Source organism: Halichoerus grypus, chromosome 1, assembly GCF_964656455.1.
Source record: "Halichoerus grypus chromosome 1, mHalGry1.hap1.1, whole genome shotgun sequence".
Classification (NCBI taxonomy): Eukaryota; Metazoa; Chordata; class Mammalia; order Carnivora; family Phocidae; genus Halichoerus; species Halichoerus grypus.
Window position 1 is genome coordinate 171,434,724 of NC_135712.1, and position 24,184 is coordinate 171,458,907.

Below are 24,184 nucleotides of genomic sequence, written 5' to 3' on the forward strand. Positions count from 1 at the left end.
AGGGTCTTATCTTGCCTCACTGTGTGTGGACCTTTTTCTAAATCTGGGGAACTTATTTTGGCTAGAAAGTTGATTTTAAACAAAAATAACAGCTTTTTCTTCCTAGGCTTTCTTCATCTCCGTGGACTTACTTAGGAGACACTGATGCATGGGTCACCCAGTGTCTGGTGAAGCGGGCTCCCTGCAGCCCCAAAGTGCTCCCCACATTCAGCCCCTCTGTTCTTATATAGTCCTCCTCAGAGCCTTTTGGCAGGCTGCCTTGCTTTTAGGATTTTCTTATTTTAGACATCTCCTGAAGCAGTGGTATTTCTCTGCTTCTAGAGCCATGAGACAGAAAATTCATGTTTGGGTCACATCTTCTAGGAAAGGCTCCTTAAAATAGCAGAGGCTTTATAAAAAAGTGGTGTGATGCTGGCTGATTGTGCTACCATATAAGTCCAGAATGATGCCTACTTTCCCAGCCTTCGATAAGTCCTTCTCTTAGTTACGTGATTTATTTCAGGCCTCTTGAGTACTCGGGAAACACGGAGCTTGTTGTGAATTTGATACGAGCTAGTTGTGCGGAAGTTAAAAAAAAAAAAAAAGTCCTGGTTAAAAGCTTTGTTTGTTTATATATTTGAAATGTGAACACAGCTCACTGAGAACAAGTGAGCAATGCTCTGTCTTTCTGTGCATTCCTTCTCTTGACTTTAATCCAGAAGCCTGTGCCTGTTTGACAGGTTGATGCCTGTGTCTCTTCTGACAGACTTTTCCCCTGGGGCAACAAACTGCAGCCGAAAGGCCAGCATTATGCCAACATTTGGCAGGGCGAGTTTCCTGTGACCAACACCGGGGAGGACGGCTTCCGAGGAACTGCCCCTGTGAGTAGCGAGACTTGGGAAGGGGGAAGGCATGGCTCCCGCCCTGACCAGTCTGCTGCCCTCTTCCTGCATTCATCCCCTCGTGCACATGGCAGCTCCTACTGATTAGTCACATGTTCTTTTTATAACCCAGTTTTCTTTCTGATTCCGTCATACTTATAGAAACTTTGGAAAACAGGAAGAGTACAAAAGGGAAAATTAAAAGGACCTGGAATTTTGCCACCCCCCCCAGAGATCACCCCTGTTAGCATTTTGGTACCTTTCCTCCCACTCTTTTCTGTGTTCACAGTGCTAATAACAGCTAGTCGTTAGTGGGTGCTTGCGTATGGCAGGCCTGGTGGTAAGCCGCTTGTGTGACTCATCTCACTTAATGTGAATTTAGCTCTGTAAGGTAGGTGCCATTTACTTTACCCTCATTTTCCAGGTGAGCACTAACCTGCCCAAGGTTACACGGCTGAAAAGCAGCACAGTTGGGATTTGCACTGGGTCATTTTGTTTCCAGAGCCCATGCTCTTAACTCCCATATATGAAATGTATAAATACATATACATGTATATGCATATACACACACATATATATGGAATGTATAAATATATATGTATATATACACACATATACATGTATATACGTACATTTTTTTTGCAGCTACATATTTTTTACATGTTGCTTCAGGGTCACGCTGAATGCAATACTTAAAATCCTGTTTTTCCCTGCTTAATATCAGGAATATTATATCTGTTATTAACAGTTTTTCACAAATATATTGTCTTTTAATAGTTGGATAACCTGTCATTTGAATGAGTCCTAATTTATTTGCCTCTTATTAAAAAGTCACGCATTTAGGTTTTATCTGTTGGGGTGTTTTTACAGTTTTTTTGTTTTATTTTTTTGTGTTTTTGCTAAACAATATAGCATCTTGTACATTAATATTAAATTGTATCTCTGATGATTTGCTTAAGATGGATTCCCAGCAATGAAATTAATGAGTCAAAAACTAGAAAACTTTCTTGGTAAAGGTTTTAGAGATACACTGTTTTCCAGAGTGCATATGTGGCTTGTTTCCCTCCACAAGTGTATGAGAGTTCCTTTCATTGCTCTTCTGCTGGCAAAATCATACACTAATGAAGCAGTGTTAAAAACATGTTGTTTTCTCTTAATAGTGAGAAAAGAAATCTTGCGGTGGGTAAATAGCACCTTATTGGGTTTGTTGTTGCAGAGAATAATTTTTTTTTCAACACTCTTTCAAACAGCTGTCATTATTTTTTCATATTTGTATTTTTGTTTCACACAAAAATAATTTTTCCAAAATTTACTTATAAATGTAACACAAGGGCGTCTGGGTGGCTCAGTCGCTGAGCATCTGCCTTCGGCTCAGGTCATGATCCTAGGGTCTGGGATCGAACCCCGCGTCGGGCTCCCTGCTCAGCGGGAAGCCTGCTTCTCCCTCTCCCACTCCCCCTGCTTGTGTTCCCTCTCTCGCTGTGGCTCTCTCTGTAGAATAAATAAATAAAATCTTAAAAAAAAAAAAAAAAAAGTAACCCAGATACATTATTTGGAAGATGGCCAAATGACTCTAAAACTTTGGCTGAAATAATAAAGTAGTGAGAGAGAAAGACCAAGACATTTTTGAAAAGATGAAGAATGAGGAGACACTTGACCTAGCAGAAATCTAAAAATGTTTTGAGCTATAGTAGTTAAAGCATTATAGTTTCATTTTTTGGCAATTAATGTAAATAATATATTGCATGAGAATAGGTATCCTTCCGATGGGTAGAAGGGTGCATATGTGTGCGTGTGAAACTCCATATGTATGTGTTAAGCATGTGATAAAAGAACCAACACAAACCAATGGGAAATGATGCACTACCCAATGGAGTCAAAGACTAATCGTTTGATCTCAAAGTTGGTTCCTCCAGAGTTTCCTTCCCAATAGCTGGTACTTTTTGCAAGCACATAGTTGTATTCCGCAAAATGAGTGATTCGAGGTCTCAGGGACTAAAGGAGCTTCACCCTTTCTCAGACTTTACATGGGTGAGAAGCCCAGTCAGTGCCTCATGAGCCACTTTTGGTCAGCAGAACTGGCCCTGCAGGATGAAACAGAATATCAGTTATGGTGCTCGGTGAGGATGCTCATGAGACCCCCGGAAAGCTGTTGGTAGATGCAGCAGGACTGTGGCCATTGAAGTGTTCCACACTGGTAAGGAGTGTGCAGCAACTCACCTGAACGTGGATGACACAGAGTGTCAGGCCCATACCCGGCCTTCTTTTGCAGTGAACACACAAGAGAGACTGGCACGATAGGGGCCTCAGCAGCCTCGATTTCCTTCCTGGATGCTAGGCTGTCGGAAGGAGAGCCACTACAGCAAGCCTTGAATCCTAAGGTGTGGGCTTCTGATATACCAAATTATATAAGCACCTGTCAGTTTTAGTAAAGGGCCATGAGAAGGCTGGATTGGACAGTATGAATATTTTACAGTGCTTACTCCTATAGAATTTCATATTCTATTTAAGCACTTGAGCCTCTAAGGAAAATAGTCGTTTATCCTTAAGTCAGGGCCCCTTTTCAGAAAACACAGAGTTCCCTGTGAAATAAGGACATTTTATAGATGTTTAGTGTTGGAACATTTAACTGGGAGTGCAGCAGATGTCTGTATATTGGAATATATTCAACAGAACTTACCTGAAGAAGCTGCCGTGGAAGTTCCTAAGACAAAATTAGAACAGGTACCAGAGGCCCTCCCAGAACTAATTTGAGAAACATGACCTGGAGAGAAAGAAACAGCAGACCACAGAGGCAACTTGCACCTGTGTTTGACTGAGACATAACAAGATCTGTATCTTCAAAATGGGACTCAACCAAATGGGACTAAAATTCCCAGAGAATTATCTCACGTCCACCTTAGCTGCTCTTGTGTCTACAAGCTCTGGTCATTTGAGGGAAGGAATTTCTTTTCAGTGATGGGGTGGATTGCAGTGAAACGGCATCCTCACCTGTATTTTATGTATGTTATTACTTCTGGTCTGGACTGAGCACACTATTCTGACCACAGTGAATCTAAAGAATTGGATTTTCATTTTGCTAAGCTGCTATTATACAACTATTAGTGTGTTTTGGTTTTAATGCATATCAGTTCATTCACTTGAAAATAAGTGGGTTTGAAATATTTCTCATACACATTTGTTTTCTTTTGAATTTCCTGGAAGGAAACTTCGGTTGGTGCAATTAATTTAACAATGAGCAATTAATTTAAACAAGGTTTACTCTCCTTAATAGCATACTCACAGATGGTGATTTTGGGGTTGGTGACCTCCAGATTTTACTTCACTTAAACATCAGATTATTTAAAGGGGGAAGAAAACCCCAAACCTTTGAGTAGATATTATTATTTCCTCATCTTCATGGTTTAAAAGCACCAGCTAGGTTAAGTTCCTTGTTCAATAGCTGCTAAGTGTGGGCACATAAAAAGGATCTCAGCCAGACGGACTGGAGAGCCCTCTCAACTTGTGTGTTCTCTGAGCCCGAGAAATGATTCCTTCCTCCAGAATATTTGTTTCCTCTTTTAATTGCTCTTGGGCCCCTGGCTCCTTCGCTTCTCTTCCTGGAACAAATGAATTTCTTTTTCTTCCTATTCCTGCCAGCTATTATTCCACCTTGCTCTTTCTGATCGTCTCCAAATTCTTGAAAGAACAGTTCATGCCTTCGGCCTCTCCACCTTTACTGTCTCTCTGAATTTTGAACTCTGACCTTGATTCCAACGAGACACCTCTACCTTTGTAGAGAGGGGTGAAGCCAGAAATCTTTGCAGCCAGAAATCCTGTCCTTCTTGAGAATTTCTGAGGCATTTTTTTCCAATCACTTCCCTACTCAACCTAGAGTCTTACAGAATTGGATTTTCTGTTTGGGGTATATTCTTTTTTCTCCCTCAGTAAGCTCTTTGATGTCTTACATCATTGAACCCATCCTGCCTTCAGTTGACATGCATGGAATTACTGAATGAAGCAGTGAATAAGTACTGCTGTTTCCATAATGAGTGCTGAGTATGGAAGCAGAATGGTAAAATTTTTTAGCATTCCAACTCATCCAGATGAAGTTCTTTTAAGGAGTAGCTTCATAACATGGAAGTGCTCTGAATTGTCTAAGTATGCTTCCATATTCATATGTCGACCTGAAACCTTCTGAAGCCAAATAAAAGTGAATTTTAGTTTATTCATTTCTTTAGTCCTGCTTCATTAGTATGGGAAAAACATGAATTTACAAAAATATTTTTATTTTTATATCTTATTTTTTACAAAAAGATTTTTAAGAGGCGCCACGATGGCTTAGTGGGTTAAGCGTCTGCCTTCGACTCAGGTCTTGATCTCCCTCTGGTCCTGGGATTGAGCCCCTTCGGACTCCTTGCTCAGCAGGGTGTCTGCTCCTCCCCCTCCCTTTGTCCCTCCCCCTGCTTGTGTTCTCTTTCAAATAAATAAAATCTTAAAAAAAAGATTTTTAGGTAACTTGATTTTTTTTAATGAAATTTTTGTTTATGTTTGAGAATTGCCATTGGAAAAACGTTGGGAAAAAATTTTAAGTTGAATATACACAATAGCATAATTGTCTGTACTTACTGTTGCTCAATTAAAGTTTTTTTTCTTGTCCCTCTCCCCTCCCTCCTTCTTAAAAAAGCTTTATACTTTGGCTCTGTGTCTGTGACAATATTATGTGGCAGATTGTCTGACCTGCCTTTGAAATGTGATATAACTGCTTGCTGGCAAACCCGTACAGTTGGCCTCATACTTCCAGATTCTGGAGACTGACTGCAAACCTTCTCTTACAAATATGCTTGATAATGAATTCACATTTTCTTTAGAAAAACAAGTCCCCTCAGTGTTTTGATGATAAAGTCTGAGGCTTAAAGATAAGATAGTGAGTTGGAGTGGGCTGGTGGAGAGGACAGAAGTGGCTTAGCGGCTTTCAGTGCTAAAAGACACTATGTGGCCACATACCTTAGTTCTGATGACAAGACTTACACTGGGTCTAATATGATGTTTCTGTAATGCTTTTGAGGGTTGAAATATCATCTATCCCCCTCCCCCCATCAGATACAGATTCAACTTATGGTCATTATTAGTCTCTCTATTAGGAATAGTTTTGTTGGCTCTCCTACCATGTAATACCAACTCTCCTTAGGTTTCTAAACTCCCCTTGAGGACTCAAAGCCGAAAAATGTCTCTTTCTTGGTTTTTACATTGGCCAAATTGCATTTTGACTGTCGGGATGAAAATCAATATTCATACTTTGAAGTTATAGCTCTTTTAGTGCATTTCTGCAGCAAAGATCTTTTCTAAACTTTGAGTAGTTTGACAGCATTTTCCCTTTTTTTAATTTTTAGGTTGACGCCTTTCCTCCCAATGGTTATGGCTTATACAATATAGTAGGGAACGCGTGGGAATGGACTTCAGACTGGTGGACCGTTCACCATTCTGTTGAAAAAACGCTTAACCCAGTGAGTATCATTCTCAGACTATGTATCGTGAGAAGGTTACATCCATCCTTGTGGCAGCCTGTGGCAAGAATTTCATGTGTTTCTGGGGAGTATTTGTATGCTCTTGAAATTCATCTTGGAATTTCCCCCAAAGGGATATTAATATTAAGCACATGTCTCTTATTTCAAGCTTAAAGCATTGTGCAGAAATGTCTATGAGCGTTTTATGTGCTGCTGGATTGCAACAGTGATAAGTATTTGAGGGAATCTGTCTATAACTTTAGAAATTATATTCAGTATCACAAATTTGATCAGAATGAGATACCTAAATATGCAAAATTCATTAATGTTTTTAGTAATAACCAGTGAGATCTGCTAGATGGTATTTATCATGCAGCAAATTGCCTGAGTTTTGATTGGCTGAAATTTTGATTCAGGGGCATCATTTAGAGAAAATGAGAAAGGGTATTTTCTGGTGAATGTTGAGTCAGGAAGTTGAGTCATTTAGTGATTATTTCCCGAACTCTGCAGTATGTCAGTTCAATGCATCCTATACCTTGGGAATTAAGACAACCATGTTTATCTAAGCTTTACTTACTCTGGTATAGGAAGAATGTTGAATACAACTAGTATTCTACTCTGCCCCTAAAACCAAGCTGTGCCATCAGAATATACAAAAATTGAGACACTACATGGGCATGTAGGTGGGAAGTACTTCCTTTAAAAAGAACGTGTCTGAATATTTTTTGTTGGGTGAACAGATTGGGGGGAAAGAACCATTTAAAAATCCTATCTCTAACAAGCTAGACATTCATAAGTCAGACCCAAGAATATATATTTATACCCAAACTAGCTAGACTGGGAACTTAATATGGTCAATTTTAATCTTTAACCTTTGGAAAAGGCACAAAGAGTCATGGTAAAGAAAATTAATTCCTTGATCTCTTCTCAATGGAGGGTTAAGCAGCTCAAGTAATTGAAGAAATTATCAGACTCTGTGCCTCAGGCCATTTTTCAGAATATGAGGTAAATTTGTTTGATATGCTTGATTTTTCTTCACAGAGTAACACGTGGGCTGTTCATGAATAATCTGGAGACATAAACCTACTTTCTTGGGTGCAGATGAAAAAGCTGAGTTCTTCAGAAACTGTCATCCCCCCCTCATTTCCCTCGTACTTTCTGGCAGGGCTGGTAGAAGTAGCGGTCAGAGACAGCTCTTCTCTCCAAAATGAGAATAAGGTTGTGACGTTCTTGGTAGGTTTGTGGTTGGGAGACGCCATTCTCTACTGGCTAAATGTGACTTGGCATTTACTGTCAGAATCAGAAATAGAATTTTCTTCTCCCCCCCCCCCCGTCAGATAAAAGCATCTGCATGTTTGGAAGGGGGTGCACAAGGCTTCGGAATTCTGGCAAGTTGTGAATGTATCTATCTGACCATCTGTTGTCGAGCTGAGTGCTTATTAGCTTTCCCTCTTAGAACTGCTTGTGTTTCTTCTAAGGATTTACAGAAAAATTCACATTTTTCTTCTTTTCCCCAGTCCCAGGCTCTGTCTTAGATGTTGTCCTTGCTTTATAAATTGTTCTCATTTTAGATCTCTCTGTGTCACACTGGCCTTGTTTGCTTCCTGATTTGACTGGGATAAAATTCGTCTGTTTGGAGAACTAAATCCCAACTTCCTAGAAAACTCGGACTCCACCATTCAAATCTTTACAACTACCTACATTTCCAGTGCCACTGGCATCTCCCATCCATGGGACGGCACCAGCCTCCCACTGGGCCCTTCTTCCCTCTTTCTGCCCTGGGCAGCCACAATGACCTCTACAGAGAACAAGTCTGATGCTGTCACTCCTCCATTTAAAACCCTTCAGTGGCTTCTTGGTGTCTGAAGAAGAAAGTACAGACTCTTGAACACAACTTCTGAAGGCTAACATAATGTAATCCTTGCTGATGTCTTTCTAGCCATACCTTCTACTTCTTCTTTAAATGTTGAATTATAAAATTTAACAAAAATTCAGAAAAGTACAGAAAATAGTATAATAGATACCTACCATTTAGATTTAACATACATTAATAGTTTACTGTATTTGCTCTATTTCTGTTAACCAGAGAAAAAGGACAGAAACTATTCTTCAAGTTCACACTGAGTATTGTTAAAATTTTTAATTTAAGCTATTCTAGTCAATGGATAACGCTATCTCACTGCGGGTTTTAGTCATTGTATGTTGAAGTCTGCATCTGGTAACTCTGGTATCTGGCTACCCCGTTGACCTGCTTCTGTTGTTCTTGGTTTTGGGTCACATCTTGTTTCCTCACATGCCTGGCTATGTTTGAATGAGTACCACACAGTGTATGTGAAAGATTGTAGATATTATCGGGGGTCTGGATAGTGTGATCTTTCTCTAGAGAGGATTCATCTTTGCCTCTGGAAGCTTCTATTTCAGATGAGCTTACTCCAGTCAGGAATTGGGATGTTTTGAAGCTGAGCTTCAGTCCCTGTGAGGGCTATAGTTCTTCAGGATGCCAACCAAAAGTCAGGGGTTTTACTCTGGCTCTTCTTCCTTGAGGGGCCCTGAAGTCCAGTTTTTTTGTTTCCTTAGGCCATGAGTCTATTGAAAGTTCTGCCCAGCTTCTCAGCTGCTGCCGTTGTGAATCAACAGACCCCTAGGTGAAACTAAGTTAGGATGGGAAAGGCTCACACCTCTGGGCTTCCCTTTGCTCTGGAATTTGAGCCCTGCACTTCCTCACAGCTACAGTAGTTCTCACCTGGTTTGGTTAAAACTCCTGTTTCTCACTGAGTTCTTAACTTACTTGCCCTCTTTCCCTAATGGTCTGTGTATCTCCAGTGCTGGGCAAAGAATGTGGTGCATAATAGTTGGTCCTATAACAAAGCCGGTTCCAGATACCTAGATTTGAGGGAGTTTGACCACTATTCGTATTTCAGGTGTTTCAAAAGCAAAGGCTAGTTGGAAACAGAGATTTTCAGGGAGAGTTTTGAACCAAAATATCCATGTGATTAGTAAACATTTCGACTCAGGAACTGACCTCTTCAGTGTCATGCATATATGTTAGCTCCAAGACTAACTCATAATGGCAAATCATTTTAAAGCTTCTTTGGGGGAGATTAAGAAAAGTCAGGGCTCTGTATGCAAAGGCTAGTCAGGGAATATCTTTTTCTTCTTCAGTGACTTCCAGGGAGCAAAAGTTAATCATTAGTGCTTATTTTATTGGGCAGTCATTCATGGCAAAAGCAGGTGGTAGAAGCATCTTGTGTGCTTTGTACACACAGTCCCGAGAGAAGCTGAGGTATTTGACCATATGAAGTGGGGGTTGGTTTAGTCTTAGCTGGTAGGAGGTTATGGGGAGGATACATGTGTGTGTGTGTCTCTGTGTGTGTGTGTGTGTGTGTGTGTGTCTTCTGTAGCTGTTTAAGATGGCATCACCCTTTTCCACACAGACACAATCCAGAGTGTGACCATTGCTGCTACCATTTCTTTTAACCAAATTTTTAAAAAAAAGGTCAGTATTTTTTTCCTCTTCAGTTACCTCACCCCAAATCCCCTATTAATCTATGGCAGTATATAGTGCTTTCAGTAAAAGAATGTGTCTATAGAGCTTCTGTAGCACCCTAACTTCCAACACCTGCGTACTCACTCTCACTACCCACGTACCATGCTGACTTGCTTACTGACAATGGGAAAGGTTGGTGTGATCTTTCCCACTCTAACTCTGAGGTATATGGTTTCATTGGGGCAGCTTTTTTTCTAAGGGAAAGAACTCTGGTCTTGGAACTAGTCAGAGTAACTTGGATTATAGCTCTGCCACTTGATATTAAAGGAATCTCTCTAAACTTAGAATATCTTAACTTTCCTTATCTACAAATTGGTAATAATTGTATTTGTGAAATTAAATTTGATGATGTTGCATGTGAAAATATTTTATACCTTCAAAATATGGTTGTTTACTATTTTTGTGTAACCTATGTTTTAGCTACCTAATTGGGCTATTATATGGTTCTGTGAAGCAGAATTGATGAGGAATGTTGGCTTTGGGAAGCAGAAGGGAAGAAAGTGATATTTATAAATAATGAGTGCTTGATATTCCTCCTATTATTACCTTTGGTTGGCGTATCACATAGTCATTCTTACAATGAAAAACTTGCTCTTGCTTTGTGGTTCATTCAAGTCCAGTGGGAATAAAGTTTTCCAAAAAGTATTCCTTCTTTGAATGAATCCTGGCTGCTTACCAAATTCTATTAGCCAGAGATTGAGTTTTGTTTTGTTTTTGTCAGTGTGGAATTTGATTGTTCAATTAGATTGTATAGCTCTAGACAGTTTTGGAACTGTGTTCTGTTTTGCAAGGCTGCTTTGTCACTGTATAGAATTGCCCAGGGAGGCCGTAAGCCCTCCTTGTCTGCAGAGTTTGTACTCGGCTGGTTTTGAATGACACCCTGAGCCCTTGCCCATCACACATGGCACATGCCTTCCCTCTGACCTGAGATGCACACGTACAGTGTACTGGCAGGTGCCAAACTGGTCAGTCCTGCTCAAATACTCCTTTTCCATTGGATGATGGCCCTTGAGACTTGGACTTACATTACTTTTGTCTATCCTTTAAACTCCACACTTGATTGCTCCTTTTCCCAGTAACCCCTCCTCTGGCCTCCTGCCACTGCATGAATGAATGAATTTTGCGTAGCAAAAATGTTAGACTCCTGCTTAGCCCGTCTCCTCCTAGTCCTGCTCTGCCAATGGCGTGTGTCTGTCCTTGTTTCAGCCTGGCAAAAACCCGGTCAGTAGCACATCATTGTTCTTAGTTGAGCCTGCCACCCCCAGCGACTGCCCCCATAACAGCTGAATCATTGCAGCAAGCAGTCACCGGGGACCCAGGTCCTGCTAGGAGGACCTGACTGAGGATTTTTACCTGCTCTAAGGACTTCATTCACATATTCTTAATGAGGATGTTTCAGGGGTATCTTCCAGAAATCAATTTGAAGGAGAAGTAACCTAGTGTTAAAAATGAAAAAAACATTAAAGTGTTAATGAAGTTGAGTTAAACTTGATGATAAATTAATATGGTTTACATTGTATTTAGTATGTGCCAAGAGGAAAGCAAGGTGATCGAAGTATCACCGTCTTGGGACTATGTTTAGGAAAAGAATTTTATCTTTTTCTCCCAAGTGGAAGATGGAAATCATTCTGGAGGAAAAGCTCATGTTTATCCACTGTCACTTTTCTTTGTGGTTCTGGAGCAAGGTTGATCATCCAACGACAACAACAAAACTGCTGAGAAATAGAAATAAGCTTGAATGTATATGGCGGAGATATTTAGATCCTGTAACTACATTTTCAAGCACATTATCTAAACACTTGCTTTTTGCTTGAAAAGAGTGAATGCTTATCTAGTTGCTATTTGGAAGATCGTAAAAACACTGTTTCTACTTTACAGTAAAATTACCTTTACAGCCTCATGTTACTATTGACTCTTCCTGAGCAAAGAGAGCAGGACACTCAAATGTATTACGGCCTCCTCTCTCTGTTTGGAGGATCAGTGGCTCTTAAAGGTGGGAAGTGAACACCTCCAGCCTCTGCCTCTGCAGGAATCCCTTCTTTGATAGCCCTCACAGGCTGTGGACAGCCGCTCCAGCCCCTGTGGCAGCTTGTCATGTTCTCAGATGTTCTCGTCGTTGGGAGGTTCTTCAGGCTAACCGAAGTATTCTCTCCTGCAGCTTCCGTTCATCTGCACTTGGTGAGAACACAGAACGCATTTTCTCTCTGTTTTGTACATGAAAGCTTTCCAGATACCTGAAGATAGTCACAGCCCGTGCCTCTCCATCTTTCTCTTTCTAGATAAGCATCCCCAACCTTCAGGTGCACCTTGAATAACTTGGTTTCCAATCCAAGGCAACCTGGGTTACATTCCTCTGAATAACATGAGTCGGGGTGGGGGGGAAGGTCCCTTTTTCTAAATGGGCACCCAGAACCATACTCAGCATGCTAGATGTTCCCCGATCCATGCTAATCATCCTGGGGCAGTCCTTTTTCATCATTCTCTCTCATCAGATCTCAGATTATGTCAGCAGTTAAGAGGTGAGTCGGTGGAATCCAATAAAACTGGGTTTGAATTTTGTTGCTACAATTCTGGCTTAGCCATGTATGTCACTGGGCAAGTCACTTAACTTCTCTGGGACTCGGTTTGCTTCTTTCTTAAGTGAGGATGATGAGTCTTACTTCAGAGAATCGTGAGGGACGGAGAGAATGTTTGTATCGCCCAGCACAATATTTGCACGTAGTAAGCCTGTGATACATGGCAGCTTTAGTTTTAATCATTATTACTACTCTTGCACTATTATCGAGGTGAGGGCCCTCCTACTCTTACTGTGAGCAGTGCAGCAGCAACGGGCCCTACAAAGCTTGCAGCCAAATAAAACTTCCTCCTTTCCCCCATATATATTGATGTTAGGCTTTGTCTCCCCAGATATTGTTGCCATACAGCTGTTTTTTACGTAACTTTCTTTAGTTTGAAGGGAAACCGTTTTGAATTTTCTCTATGTTTATAGCTGTGTTTTGAAATTTCATGCAAAGCCTATCTTCTCTCCATCAAGTTCAGTTTTTTATGGGTTTCGGCCTTGAGAGACAGCCTATGGCAATCACTGTGACTGCCAGCACTGTCATTTATGATAATAGCTTTCCCTTCCGGCTTCTTATAATCGACAGATGTGGCTGTGTTTTTGTCGTTGATACACTGTGAACAGGGGGCTCAACCCGCATTTACTGAGCGCTTACTGTGTCCCAGGGCTGTCTTGGTAATAGCAAGTTTTTGCCCCATTGACCTTTGGGAAGTCAGAACCAAAGCCCAGGTTTCGGCTTCCTCTCAAAGGTTGTTTATTCTTTCCATGTGCCTCTGTGTACTTCTGTGTCCTTATTAGTGTAAGGCTACTTATCTGGAAAGGGCCAAGAAGAAAGGAGCGTGGTAGGGCTTGCAGACGCTCCCTTATTTATTTGGGTCCAAAGCCGAAAGACCAGGTCTGAGCAGCTTTTCTGGCCAGGAGGAGGGGTACTCGCAAAATTCTAGGTGGAAGTAGGCCTACATAATGGGTCATTTGCAGAGGTTTTAATCTCCTGTCTCAGTGTGCTCTGCGGTATGAATTGACAGCCAGAAGCTTAGACCCTGCCTCCTCAGGACCAGCCCTTCTCAACCATACATGGCATTCTGTCTGCCACTCTGTGGGCTTCTCGTCCCATCTTCTGCATACTCAGGCTCCCCTGGGCAGTTTTATTCTTGGTTTTACAATGACTCTCCCAATACTCTCCCCAGTATCTTAGCCCCTTACTTACGCTTAACATTTTCAGTCAAGGTCTCTATCTTATCATGCTTGGCAGTCACCAAAAGCTAATTTAACATGTGTATTTCCCAACACAGAGAATAATTCTTGTCTTTATAGTTTTTGACACACAACAGTCCATATTCATAAACCATTTTCCCACGGTACTTCTCAGTCATAGGTGGAATCATTACCACTTGTTTGGAAAGAAAAAGTGGGGTCTCTGTCAACTTGAAGACAGTTGCCCAAGCCCTTCCCCACATTAGCTTTCTAGATTATTAAAGTGTGTTTTGGGTTCCAAAAGAAGAGATAAACCTCAGACATGGCATCCAGGTGTGATCACCCTGATTTTACCCCAGGCTGCCTAGTGCTTTTGTGAGGAGTCAAGTTAAAGTGCTTATTCTTTACATGTGTAGAGGTCCCCCCCCCACCTCAAAGTGCTTTCCCTCTCTTAGTCTTTCTCCCTTTATTGCTCATATCCTCAAAATATTCCTGCTTGTGCAAAAGGAGGCATGTGGTCTTAGACTCATTTCTTACTATAGTTCATAGAGTGGAGAGAGGTGTTGACTTTGTCCCGATTTTGAATTTGATTTTCAGAGTCAGGATTAAATCCCAGGTCTTGTGATCTTGAGACTTGTATAGTGTTTACCGGACTCCAGATGTTATTTGAAAAACAAAACACGAAAGGCTACTTACTTCCTTGTAGTATTTTATCACAAACTGCCTACATTAAGTCAGGAATTTCAGGAAGTGTTATAAATATGGAAGATAATTTAGGAGATGTGAATTGCTGTGTCATGCAGTGGCTTCTTCCAAAAGCAAGGGAGAGGCAGGGAATTATGCCTCTCGTTCCTTCCATCTTGAGATTTTAAATCAACTTTCTGTCCTTAACCTTCCTAATCTGTTATTTCCACTAAATTATTTTTAAAAATTACTGATTTGGCAAATCAGCTTTTGTACCTAAATTTGACTTGTTAATTAATTGTAAAAGTAATATAGTGTCGTTTCCCATTTCTATAGCCTTACCTTTCATGACTCCCTATGCCATCGTGTGACTCATTTGTTCTTTCCCTAAGGATCTGGAAATAAAACCATGTTATTGAGAAGAGAAAAATAGAACAGTTAAGTCATCTTTTCTGCCAGGTTATTCTGGGAATTTTTTTCATGTGGATATGTAGACACATTTATAATATAGGCATATACATATCCACATGTGTGATTTCTATAAAAGTATATACTTTTATTCATTCAGGAAAATTTATTGGCAGCCCACTCAATGCCAGATTCAAATGTTGGGTTCTGGGGAATCTAGCAGACACAATTCCCTTGCCCTCATGGAGCTTGCAGATGTTAAAGAATCAAGCAAACTCACCTAATTATATACACATGTGTATGTACGGAAGAAGTATATTACATGATGGTTGAAAGCATGCATTTTTGGAGTTGGACCTGTTTTCCTAGCTTAGCCGGCTACATTAAGTCACTTAAACTCTCACTCAGCTTCCTCATTGGTTAAGGAAATAGTAGCACCCCTGTGGAGTTACTGAGAGGTTTTAGTAAGATAATGCAAAGAAAAATTTTAATGTGGTGGCTGGTATATAGTAAGCCCTTGACAAATCTAATTATGACCACTATGTTTCATGTGTAATGACAATTTAATTTCAGTAAGTTAGCAAGCTATGAACTGATACCTTACCCTGAAATCAGATCCATGGAAGACATTTGTTCTGGACCTTTTTAGGAATGTGATAAGGAGATAAGCCATCTGGTAGCGTGCAGTTATAAATAATGCTTCTTTCTGTGGACAGTCTCTAGTTTATAGCCACTAAAGGAAGTACACACTGCTTCTAATGAGGCAACAGAACTTACGGAATTGGGCCCTTACCATTTGTCTACTTTCTAGATGTTGAAAATAAAATCATGGAAGTCTTCAAGTATTCTTTGAAAATGATGTTTATCTATAAATACCACTTGGCTCAAGCTAATTGCTTATACTGTCTTTGTAACTTGCTAATGAGTTGTCACTGAAGAACACAGAAGGTTGTGAGAGTAAGAGAATGTGATAAATGAAATCCTTAAGAAGGCTACACTTTATTTTTCTCACTTCAAGCAGTGCTTAGGGCCGTATCTGACTTTGTAAGTAGGACTGAACAGTTTTACACCATTATTATGAGAGATGGAAGTGGTTGAGTATGGAGCAAACCTTTCAGCAAATGTAGTCTGTACCCTGTGATGTTGGTGGTTTGGCTAGTTGGCCCAGAAGTTACTTTCCTTGAGGATGATAGCACTATATACCCTGCATTGTTTAGGATGACGTGTACTTTAGAACTAATCCATTGGATAGACCATGAATGTTCTATTAGCATATTAAGCCTTCTGAAATTACAAAACCATCTGCATATTCCATAGAGCAGATGATGAGAAAGTTAATTCTTTGTTGCAGAGTTTCAGTAGGCTACTTACTTTCTCTTAATAGTTGCTTCTTCTATATTTATGTTGACTGGTTTTCATCCTAGATATTTCATGGTCTTTAACAATGGTGTTAAAAATTACCATTTATTTCCATAATTACTATAGTCCATGCCTTTTCAACAGCTCATAAATACCTACCATTAATAGGTCAGAGTAGTAACCATTTTCTTAGTACCTTGCTGCTCTTTTCTCTTTCTCTCTCTCTGTGCTTCCTGCCAGGAAGTTGGATAGAGTGGCTCTAAGAATTGAGGCCCTTGGCCACCTCATACCCACTAGGATGGCTACTGTTTAAAAAACAGAAAATGATAAGTGGTGGTAAGGATGTGGAGAAATTGGAACTCAGCTCCAACTATTGTTGGGACTTGCTGTGGAAAACAACATAGGTTTCCTCAAAATATTGAAAATAGAACTATATGATCCAGCAGTTCCACTTTGGGATATATTCCCCCAGAGAATTGAGAGCAGGGTCTTGAAGAGATATTTGTACACCCATTTTCACAGCAGCATTATTTACCATAGCCAAAGGTGGAACCAACCTAAGTGCCCCCTGATGAATGGTTAATGGAAATATGGTACAAACATGCAATGAAATATTATTTGGCCATAAAAGGGAAGAAAATTCTGACACAGGCTATCACATGGATGAACCTTGAAGACACTATGCTAAGTGAAATAAGCCAGTCACAAAAAGGTAAGTATTGTACGAGTCTGCTTAAATGAGGTACGTAGAACAGTCAGATTCATAGAGACAGAAAGAATGGCAGTTGTGCATTTAGCACTTGTGGTTGCCAAGGGAGACCGGGGACTTAGGGTTTAATGGGTTGAGTTTCAGTTTTGCAGGCTGAAAAGAGCGCTGGATTTGGACGGTGGTGATGGTTGCACAACAGTTTGATTGTACTTAATGCCACCAAACTGTATGTAGTTGACGCTTGCACAACAGAGGGTTAGGGGCACTGACAGCCCGCATGATCAAATATCCACGTACAACTTTTGGCTCTTCCATAAGGTAACTATTGATAGCCTGCTACTGACTGAAAGCCTCACCAATAACATAAACAGTCGATTAACACACATTTTGTATATTATATGTATTGTATACTGTATTTTTACAATAAAGTAAGCTAGAGAAAAGACAATGTTAATAAGTAAGAGAAAATACATTTACAGGACTACAGTGTATTTATTGAAAAAAAAATCTGCCTATAAGTGGATTTGTGCAGTTCAAAACCTTGTTGTTGAAGGATCAACTTGTACTTAAAAATGGATGAAATGGGGGGCTCCTGGGTGGCTCAGTTGTTAAGTGTCTGCCTTCGGCTCAGGTCATGGCCCCAGGGTCCTGGGATCGAGCCCCGCATCGGGCTCCTTGCTCAGCGGGAAGCCTGCTTCTCCCTCTCCTACTCCTGCTTGTGTTCCCTCTCTCGCTGTCTCTCTCTCTCTCTCCATCAAAATAAATAAAATGTTAAAAAAAATGGATGAAATGGTAAGTTTTATGTTATATGTATTTCACAACAATTAAAAAAAAAAAAGTTCAGGTCCTTGAATAAGGCACCCAAAAGACAGTTGTGTTGCTTACCTCTCATCTTGGCAAGAATTAGTGGAAAGAATCCCTGGAGGAAGCAAAGTGATTTGGGGTGGGGAAACCTTAAGGTGGAAGGATCTGGGGATGTATCCACCAGCTCGTGCTGAATGGAGGTAAAGAAAGGACTTCGTAGGGTTTCTAGTGCAGCACCTGAATTTCACAAGGGAGGACACTCAAGCCAAGAGTAAAGTGACAGAACCAGGCCTAGACGCTGGTTCCCCTGGCTTCCTCGCCTGTGTGTTGGCTCCCTGGTGATGCCTCCTGCCATGGCTCATCCTGTGGGATCTCCGCAGTTTTCTCACTGATACTTCCTGCTTGTAATGTGTTGTAAGCCCAGCACTTTTTCTTTCCAGAGTCAGTGTCAGACACTACAGATCAAGGGCTCAGTCCCACAAGGCTGCTCTCATTTCAGATGCCTGCTCCAAATGAGATCACCACACTAGGCACACTTGTGCCCAGCAGATTACAGACTTGGGGGTTCTCCTGATCTCCCCTTCAGGCTGGGTAATTTACTGCAACAATTCCAACTTCCCAGCACCTCTGATTGTTCAACTTGGTAGCTCTCTGAACCCTGTTGTTTAGAGGTTTTTTACAGATGTTTAATTAAGTAAGCATGATTGAGCAAATCATTGGCCATTGGTGACTGAACCCAAAGTCCAGCCCCCCTCCCCTCCCTGCAGGTCAAGGGTGGTCCTGAAAGTTCCAAGCCCTGTAATGGCTTGGTCTTTCTGGCAGCCAGGCCCCATCCTGAAGGTAGCTATACACCTAACCCCTGTCCCTAATGAAACATCTCATTACTTACAAAAGAAAGACAGTCATCACTCGGGACATCCCAAGGGCTTTAGGAGCCTTCTACCAGGAACCAGGGACAAGGACCAAATGTTTATTTTTTATTATACCACAGCTAGGAAGAAAGGAATATACAAGGTAAGAGGAGAGATAGTGATGGTGGGTGGAGGGAGGGCATGATCTTTCAGCCCATCTGGTGAAGTGCCATCTGACAGAGACACTCACTGGAGCATTGAAGCAAACCTTGCAATTGTCTGAGGGAAGATGCAGGAAGAACTGTAAGTGTAAGAAGACAGTGGTGTCACTGAGGAATTTGAGAAAAGGGATGATGTGAAACACACCAGTATCATGTTACCTTAAAAAACATGTCCGCAAGCAGTCTTGTATATTCACACAAACACTTTCTACGTATCTGCCTGATGTTGTGGCTCATTGAAGTTTTATGGTGCCTATAGTAATGAAACTATTGAACTCCCTACTTATCACCATATTTCTGGTGATAAGTTTGTCCTTGGAAGTTTTTGAAAACCGTTCCAGCGATACACAAGGGAAGGTGAGATTTTTACACAGCAGGTCTATGAAATGGAACAGTTGCTTCTATGGTATAAGGTTAAGACCCCCAAACCCAGTGCGGTTTGAGCCAGTGAAACCACTAAAGACATCTGTGGTATCAATCTGAGTATGCATGTCCAAGTGGTAGGTGTTGCTGTGGATTGTAAATACGGATTTATTCCTGGGTGAAATAAGCAGATATTCTATGCTGAGAGAAGTGATTAAGAGAAGCACATCTAACAAGGGGCATGTTTCAGCTGCATATCTAACAACAAATGAACGTCTTTATTTTTTAAAAATATGAACTCCACACTCATCGTTCTCCTTGGGTTTTAGTCATTTTCGTGCAGTGAACTTGTGAAATACCGAGACGTTTGTGTGCTTCAAACTGAACAATGGAATGATATAGTTTTAAAAAATCTGATACTGTGTCAGCTCACCAGCGGCACACGGCAGAGCAGTTGAGTATGAGCCTAGAGCCAGACGACTTGGGCTTGAACCCTGGCTCACTAGGTACGTGACCTTGGACGGGCTGTTTAACCTTTCTGCTCCTTACGTCTCCATCTGTAAAATGAGGCTAATGATTGCATGTCTAAACATTTGTGGTTTGTGGCTGTGCCTGGCACAATTGTTAATAGCCTTTTCCTTTTGTTCCCCAAATTATCTTTACTTGGACAATAAATTATGTGGTTGCCTTATCAATAATCAAACCTATATCAGAAGATCATTTTAAATATTACAAACATTAAAAGCAATACCTGCTTATAATATGTGCTCAGTTAAGTACTAGTTGCTATTATAAGCTGCTATACCTAGAATCAGTGTTTTAAATATCTGATTTTATGCATTACCCAGAAGCAAGAATTGTTACTGTAGACCTTGGGCTATGAAGTGACTTTTTTTTTTTTACTGGAAAATGGAGAAATCACCACAAAGTGAACAAATTTAGTACAGTTTTGAAAAGTCTCTTCCATTTTAACCTAGCATGGGTGAAATGAGTAGCATGGAAGAAATGGCTGTTTTCATTCATTTTACTAACAGGCCAATCACCACCCAGGGCATGCTGGTTTGACAGACAAAACGCTGTGGGGGTTGTTAATTTGGTTTTTGTGTTTAATGTGCTGTTCTTTCCAGTCTGATCCCTATTTTCTTTCTTTGACCTTTCTTTGGACATCATGACTTTCCTCTCCTCATGCAATGTCTAAATAAAGCTAATTGCAGTCCCTTCTTCATAGGTCGTTGCGCTAGGGGATAAAGAAATTATACCTAACTGAAAAAGCTTTATTTGAAGTAATGGTTTCATCTACCTACTCTTAAAATCCTTTGACATGTTTGACATTGGGTAAAAAGAGTGAGTTAGTGGGATTTGACTTTTCTTCATACATGCATTTCGGGCAGAGTTGCTACTGAGCTTGGAGGACAGTCAAGCTGGGCAGACACAGAGGTGGGTCGGACCTCGACTCCTGTCACTTGCTGGCTGTGGGGCCTTGGGCACTCCATGTATTTCATCTTTCTGAGTTTCAGTATTTCTCATGTTTAAAATGGGGATAAAGATACTTGCTGCTTCCCAAGCCTCCTGTGAGGCTCAAATGAGATAGTGAGTTAGCATGCTCTAACCTAATGTCGGCTGAGAGTTCCTTTCTTTAAAAATTGGTTGAGGTGGTTGAGACTCCTTTTAGAAGATACATGAGCGAAGGCTTCAGGAAAAAAAAGATAAACATGCTGCTCGTGTTTGTTTCTGAGCTGCCTGTTGCGGCAGGTACTTGCTTATTTATCAGGGTGCTGCTTCAGCATGCGTGAAGTCCTTCAGATGGGTGGCTGGATGATTGTCATTTATCCTCAACTTCAGGCTGCTGGAACCATATCTGTGGGAGCCTGTGTGAACTGACAGCTTGAAGGCTCAACTAGAAGTCAAGTGTGCAAGAGAGCCTAGCTTTTAGACAACCAGGGAGAGGAGGATTTAGCTCTCAAAGGAACGTGCCCACTTCTCAGGCTTATAGAGTGGAGAATAAAATCTGTTCTTTTAAACTCCACATTCCCCTGCACTTAAGCTTCTAAGGAAGTCTTGGACTCCTAGCAGTTTAGGGCTCTGGAAGGCGTAGTATTTTTCTTCTTTTAGTTGATCCTGGTTTATGATTTTCTCTCCTTTAACTTAAAAATTGTTTTTATTATAGAAAATTTCAAATATGCAAAAGTCAAGAGAATAGTATATGATACTCCCATGTCCTTAGTACCTGGTTTTAATAATTATCAATTCATGTCTAATATTGTTTCATCTGTATTTCCACCCACTAATCCTTGCTCCCCTCCTCCTCTGGATTATTTGAAGAAATCCCACACCTTATATTTTATTAAGAATATAATTTTGTTTGTTTTTATTTTTAAAGAACAGCTTTACTGTAGTATAATTGGCATAAGTTGCACAAAACTAAAGTGTACTAGTTGATAAGTTTATACATTAGTGTGTATGTGTGTATGTACACACACAGAGATCAAAAAGTATATATACACACATATCCATGAAATCACCAGTCTAGATAGTAAACATATCCATCACCCAAAAGTTTCCTTGTGTGCCCTGGTAATCCCTTCAGCCTGCCCCTTTCTGCCTCCCATACCCAAGCGATTATCTGCTTTCTGTCACTGTATATTAGTTTGTATTTTTTAGAGTTTTAGATGATTGGGATCATAAAGTACGTACTCCTTTTTTTTTTTTTTTTTTTTTTTGGTCTAGTTTCTTTCACCATGGCATAGTCTTTTACCTATTCTACCAATATTATTGTGCTCTAATTAGATACCATGTAGGAAACTGCAAGAGGCCATTAGGAGGCCATTGTAGTGGTCCAGGTGAGAAATGGAGGTTGGCACCAGGGTAGTTACCATTCAGATGATAGCTGCCATCAATTAGAGATCTGCTTTGGAGATAGAGCTAATCAGATCAACTGGGGGTGGGGGTTAGGGAGAGCTCAGAATCCAGAATTACTCCTGAGGAGTCTAGCATGAGCACGAATGTGGTGAAATGGAGGAGATTCAGTGAGGAGCAGATATGTATGGCCTTTTCTGATTCATTCCTTCACTGGATGTCCACTGCTTTTTCAAAGCTATCATTATCATTGGTTGGTTTGAATCAGGATTTAATCTGCAGACAAAAACAGTATTTAAAGCACTTTAAGATATTTACAGGGTTGCTGGGTCTTCTCAGGAATGCTATTAAATACAGGCTAGCTGCCATTGTCAAATCGAAAATAATGAATTTCAGTTTTCTCCTCAGGGGTTTGTTGTATCATTTGGACCTGGCAGGGGGAGAGAAAGTAGTACAGAGGCAAATCACGTTTTCAAAAGCCAGTTTTAAAGGTGAGGTTCACTCCACTCTTTCTGTGGCTCCCAGAATGTTTTTGTGTTGGTTTTACCATTGAAAATATCCATGTTCTGCTAAGTCTAATGCTGTGGTGACAACTTGTGAACGCACTGACTAGCTGTGTGAATTTCATTGTAAAATAGGATAATCTGTCTTCCTTCTACAGGGTTATTAACATGTCAGCTATTTTATTAGAACTTGGACTCCCTTTGGGGGTTTGGCCTTTGAAAAATTGGGTCAAGTGATCTCTTTGATTTTGGAATTTTAGAAATTACATGCCACCTGGATTATTAAGTTTATGGGTACTTTTGGGAAACCTGAGTTAGACTTCATGAGCTAATACTATATAATAGTAACAACAGAAACTGCACATTTATTATTTAGTACTAAGTCCCTTTTATGCATTATCTTATTTAATCCCCACCTCAATCCAATGAAATAGATACTGTTATCATCTCTATCATCTCCATTTTGCTGGGGAAGAACCTGGGATGTAGAAGGGTTACTTTACTAGACCTAGGCTAGTCTCAGGGTCAAGGTCAGAGCTGTGACTTGGACCCAGGCAGATTGTCTGACTGCAGAGCTCATGCTCATTAACAGATAATACTTGAGGTGGATCTTACAAGATAAATAGAAGTTAAATGGATAGTGGGGACTGGCATATTATGCAAAAAGAATCTTGTGTCATTTCAGGGGACATAGGAACCTCATTGTCCTGGGGGGTGATGATGGGAAATAATGTTGATAGTGCTGGTAAGACCAGAAGGAGATAGGGCCTTAAAAAATACCTGTTTGGATTATCCAGACCAGTTTTTTCATTGATAGTTTAATGAGGTCTTTAAAAAGTCTTTTCAAAATCTTGACTAAGTGCAAGAGATCCCATTTCTATTTTCTCAGTTCCAAAGAGCTCAGGTGGGGAGCTTCTGAACTAGCTGATCTCAGAAGCATTTTCTGATTTCAAACAACCTAGATTTTGCCAGCCAGGAGTAAATCCACTGCTCCCAACTTTTCTGCTCAGCTCTGATTCCCTTTAGTGTTAAAAGAATAGGCTTGTGGGCGCCTGGGTGGCTCAGTCGTTAAGCGTCTGCCTTCGGCTCAGGTCATGATCTCGGGGTCCTGGGATCGAGTCCCACATCGGGCTCCTGCTTGGCAGGAAGCCTGCTTCTCCTCTCCCACTCCCCCTGCTTGTGTTCCCTCTCTCACTGTGTCTCTCTCTGTCAAATAAATACATAAAATCTTAAAAAAAAAAAAAAAAAAAGAATAGGCTTGTTAGTTTTAAACTGAATAGTCTTTCCAGACCTGCCCTCACTCTGACAATGGTTGAAAGGCTAACAGTCGGCTAGCATCTGAATACCATTGCAGTGCTACCTAACTTATTTGATTCCTAAAAGGATGATGGTTGTAAAAAGGAGAGTCTGTGATAAGGTGGTTAAGCCTTTTTTGGAGGCTAACTCTTATTTCCTGCTTTGAAAAATGTATTGTGCTATTTAGTAGTAAGAATTGATTATAATGAGGAGATGGTGAATGCAAAATAAAAGGTGCTTTTTGGCTTTAATAATCAGTGTTATTTCTGAGTGTCAGTGAAACAGAACCAATACATGCCAGATCATTTTAATTTTTATTGTACTAAATGTTTCTTTTTTTTTCATTAAAAAAATGAATAGGTAGTTTGTGAATGTGGATTTCAAAAAGTACACAACTTCCATCCTTGTGTCCCAAGCCCTTCCTTCCTCCTCAGGCAACATTAATAGTTCTTTAATGACTCCCTTTATAAACGGAGTCTATGC

General features: G+C 40.5%; 1 protein-coding gene across 6 annotated transcripts in view; it reads left to right on the top strand.

The window, feature by feature from the left end:
- The window catches only part of SUMF1 (sulfatase modifying factor 1), a 94,257-nt gene that overhangs the window by 45,162 nt on the left and 24,911 nt on the right, over positions 1-24,184 (top strand). For 4 of the 6 annotated variants that reach the window (XM_036075547.2, XM_078075848.1, XM_036075550.2 and 1 more), the window contains 2 exons: positions 746-860; positions 6,233-6,346. In XM_036075547.2, the coding sequence (XP_035931440.1) occupies positions 746-860; positions 6,233-6,346 (229 nt within the window). Of the gene's footprint in view, positions 1-745; positions 861-6,232; positions 6,347-22,310; positions 22,394-24,184 lie in introns of all 6 variants that reach the window. The other 2 variants (XR_013449131.1, XM_036075552.2) reach the window with 2 other exon arrangements.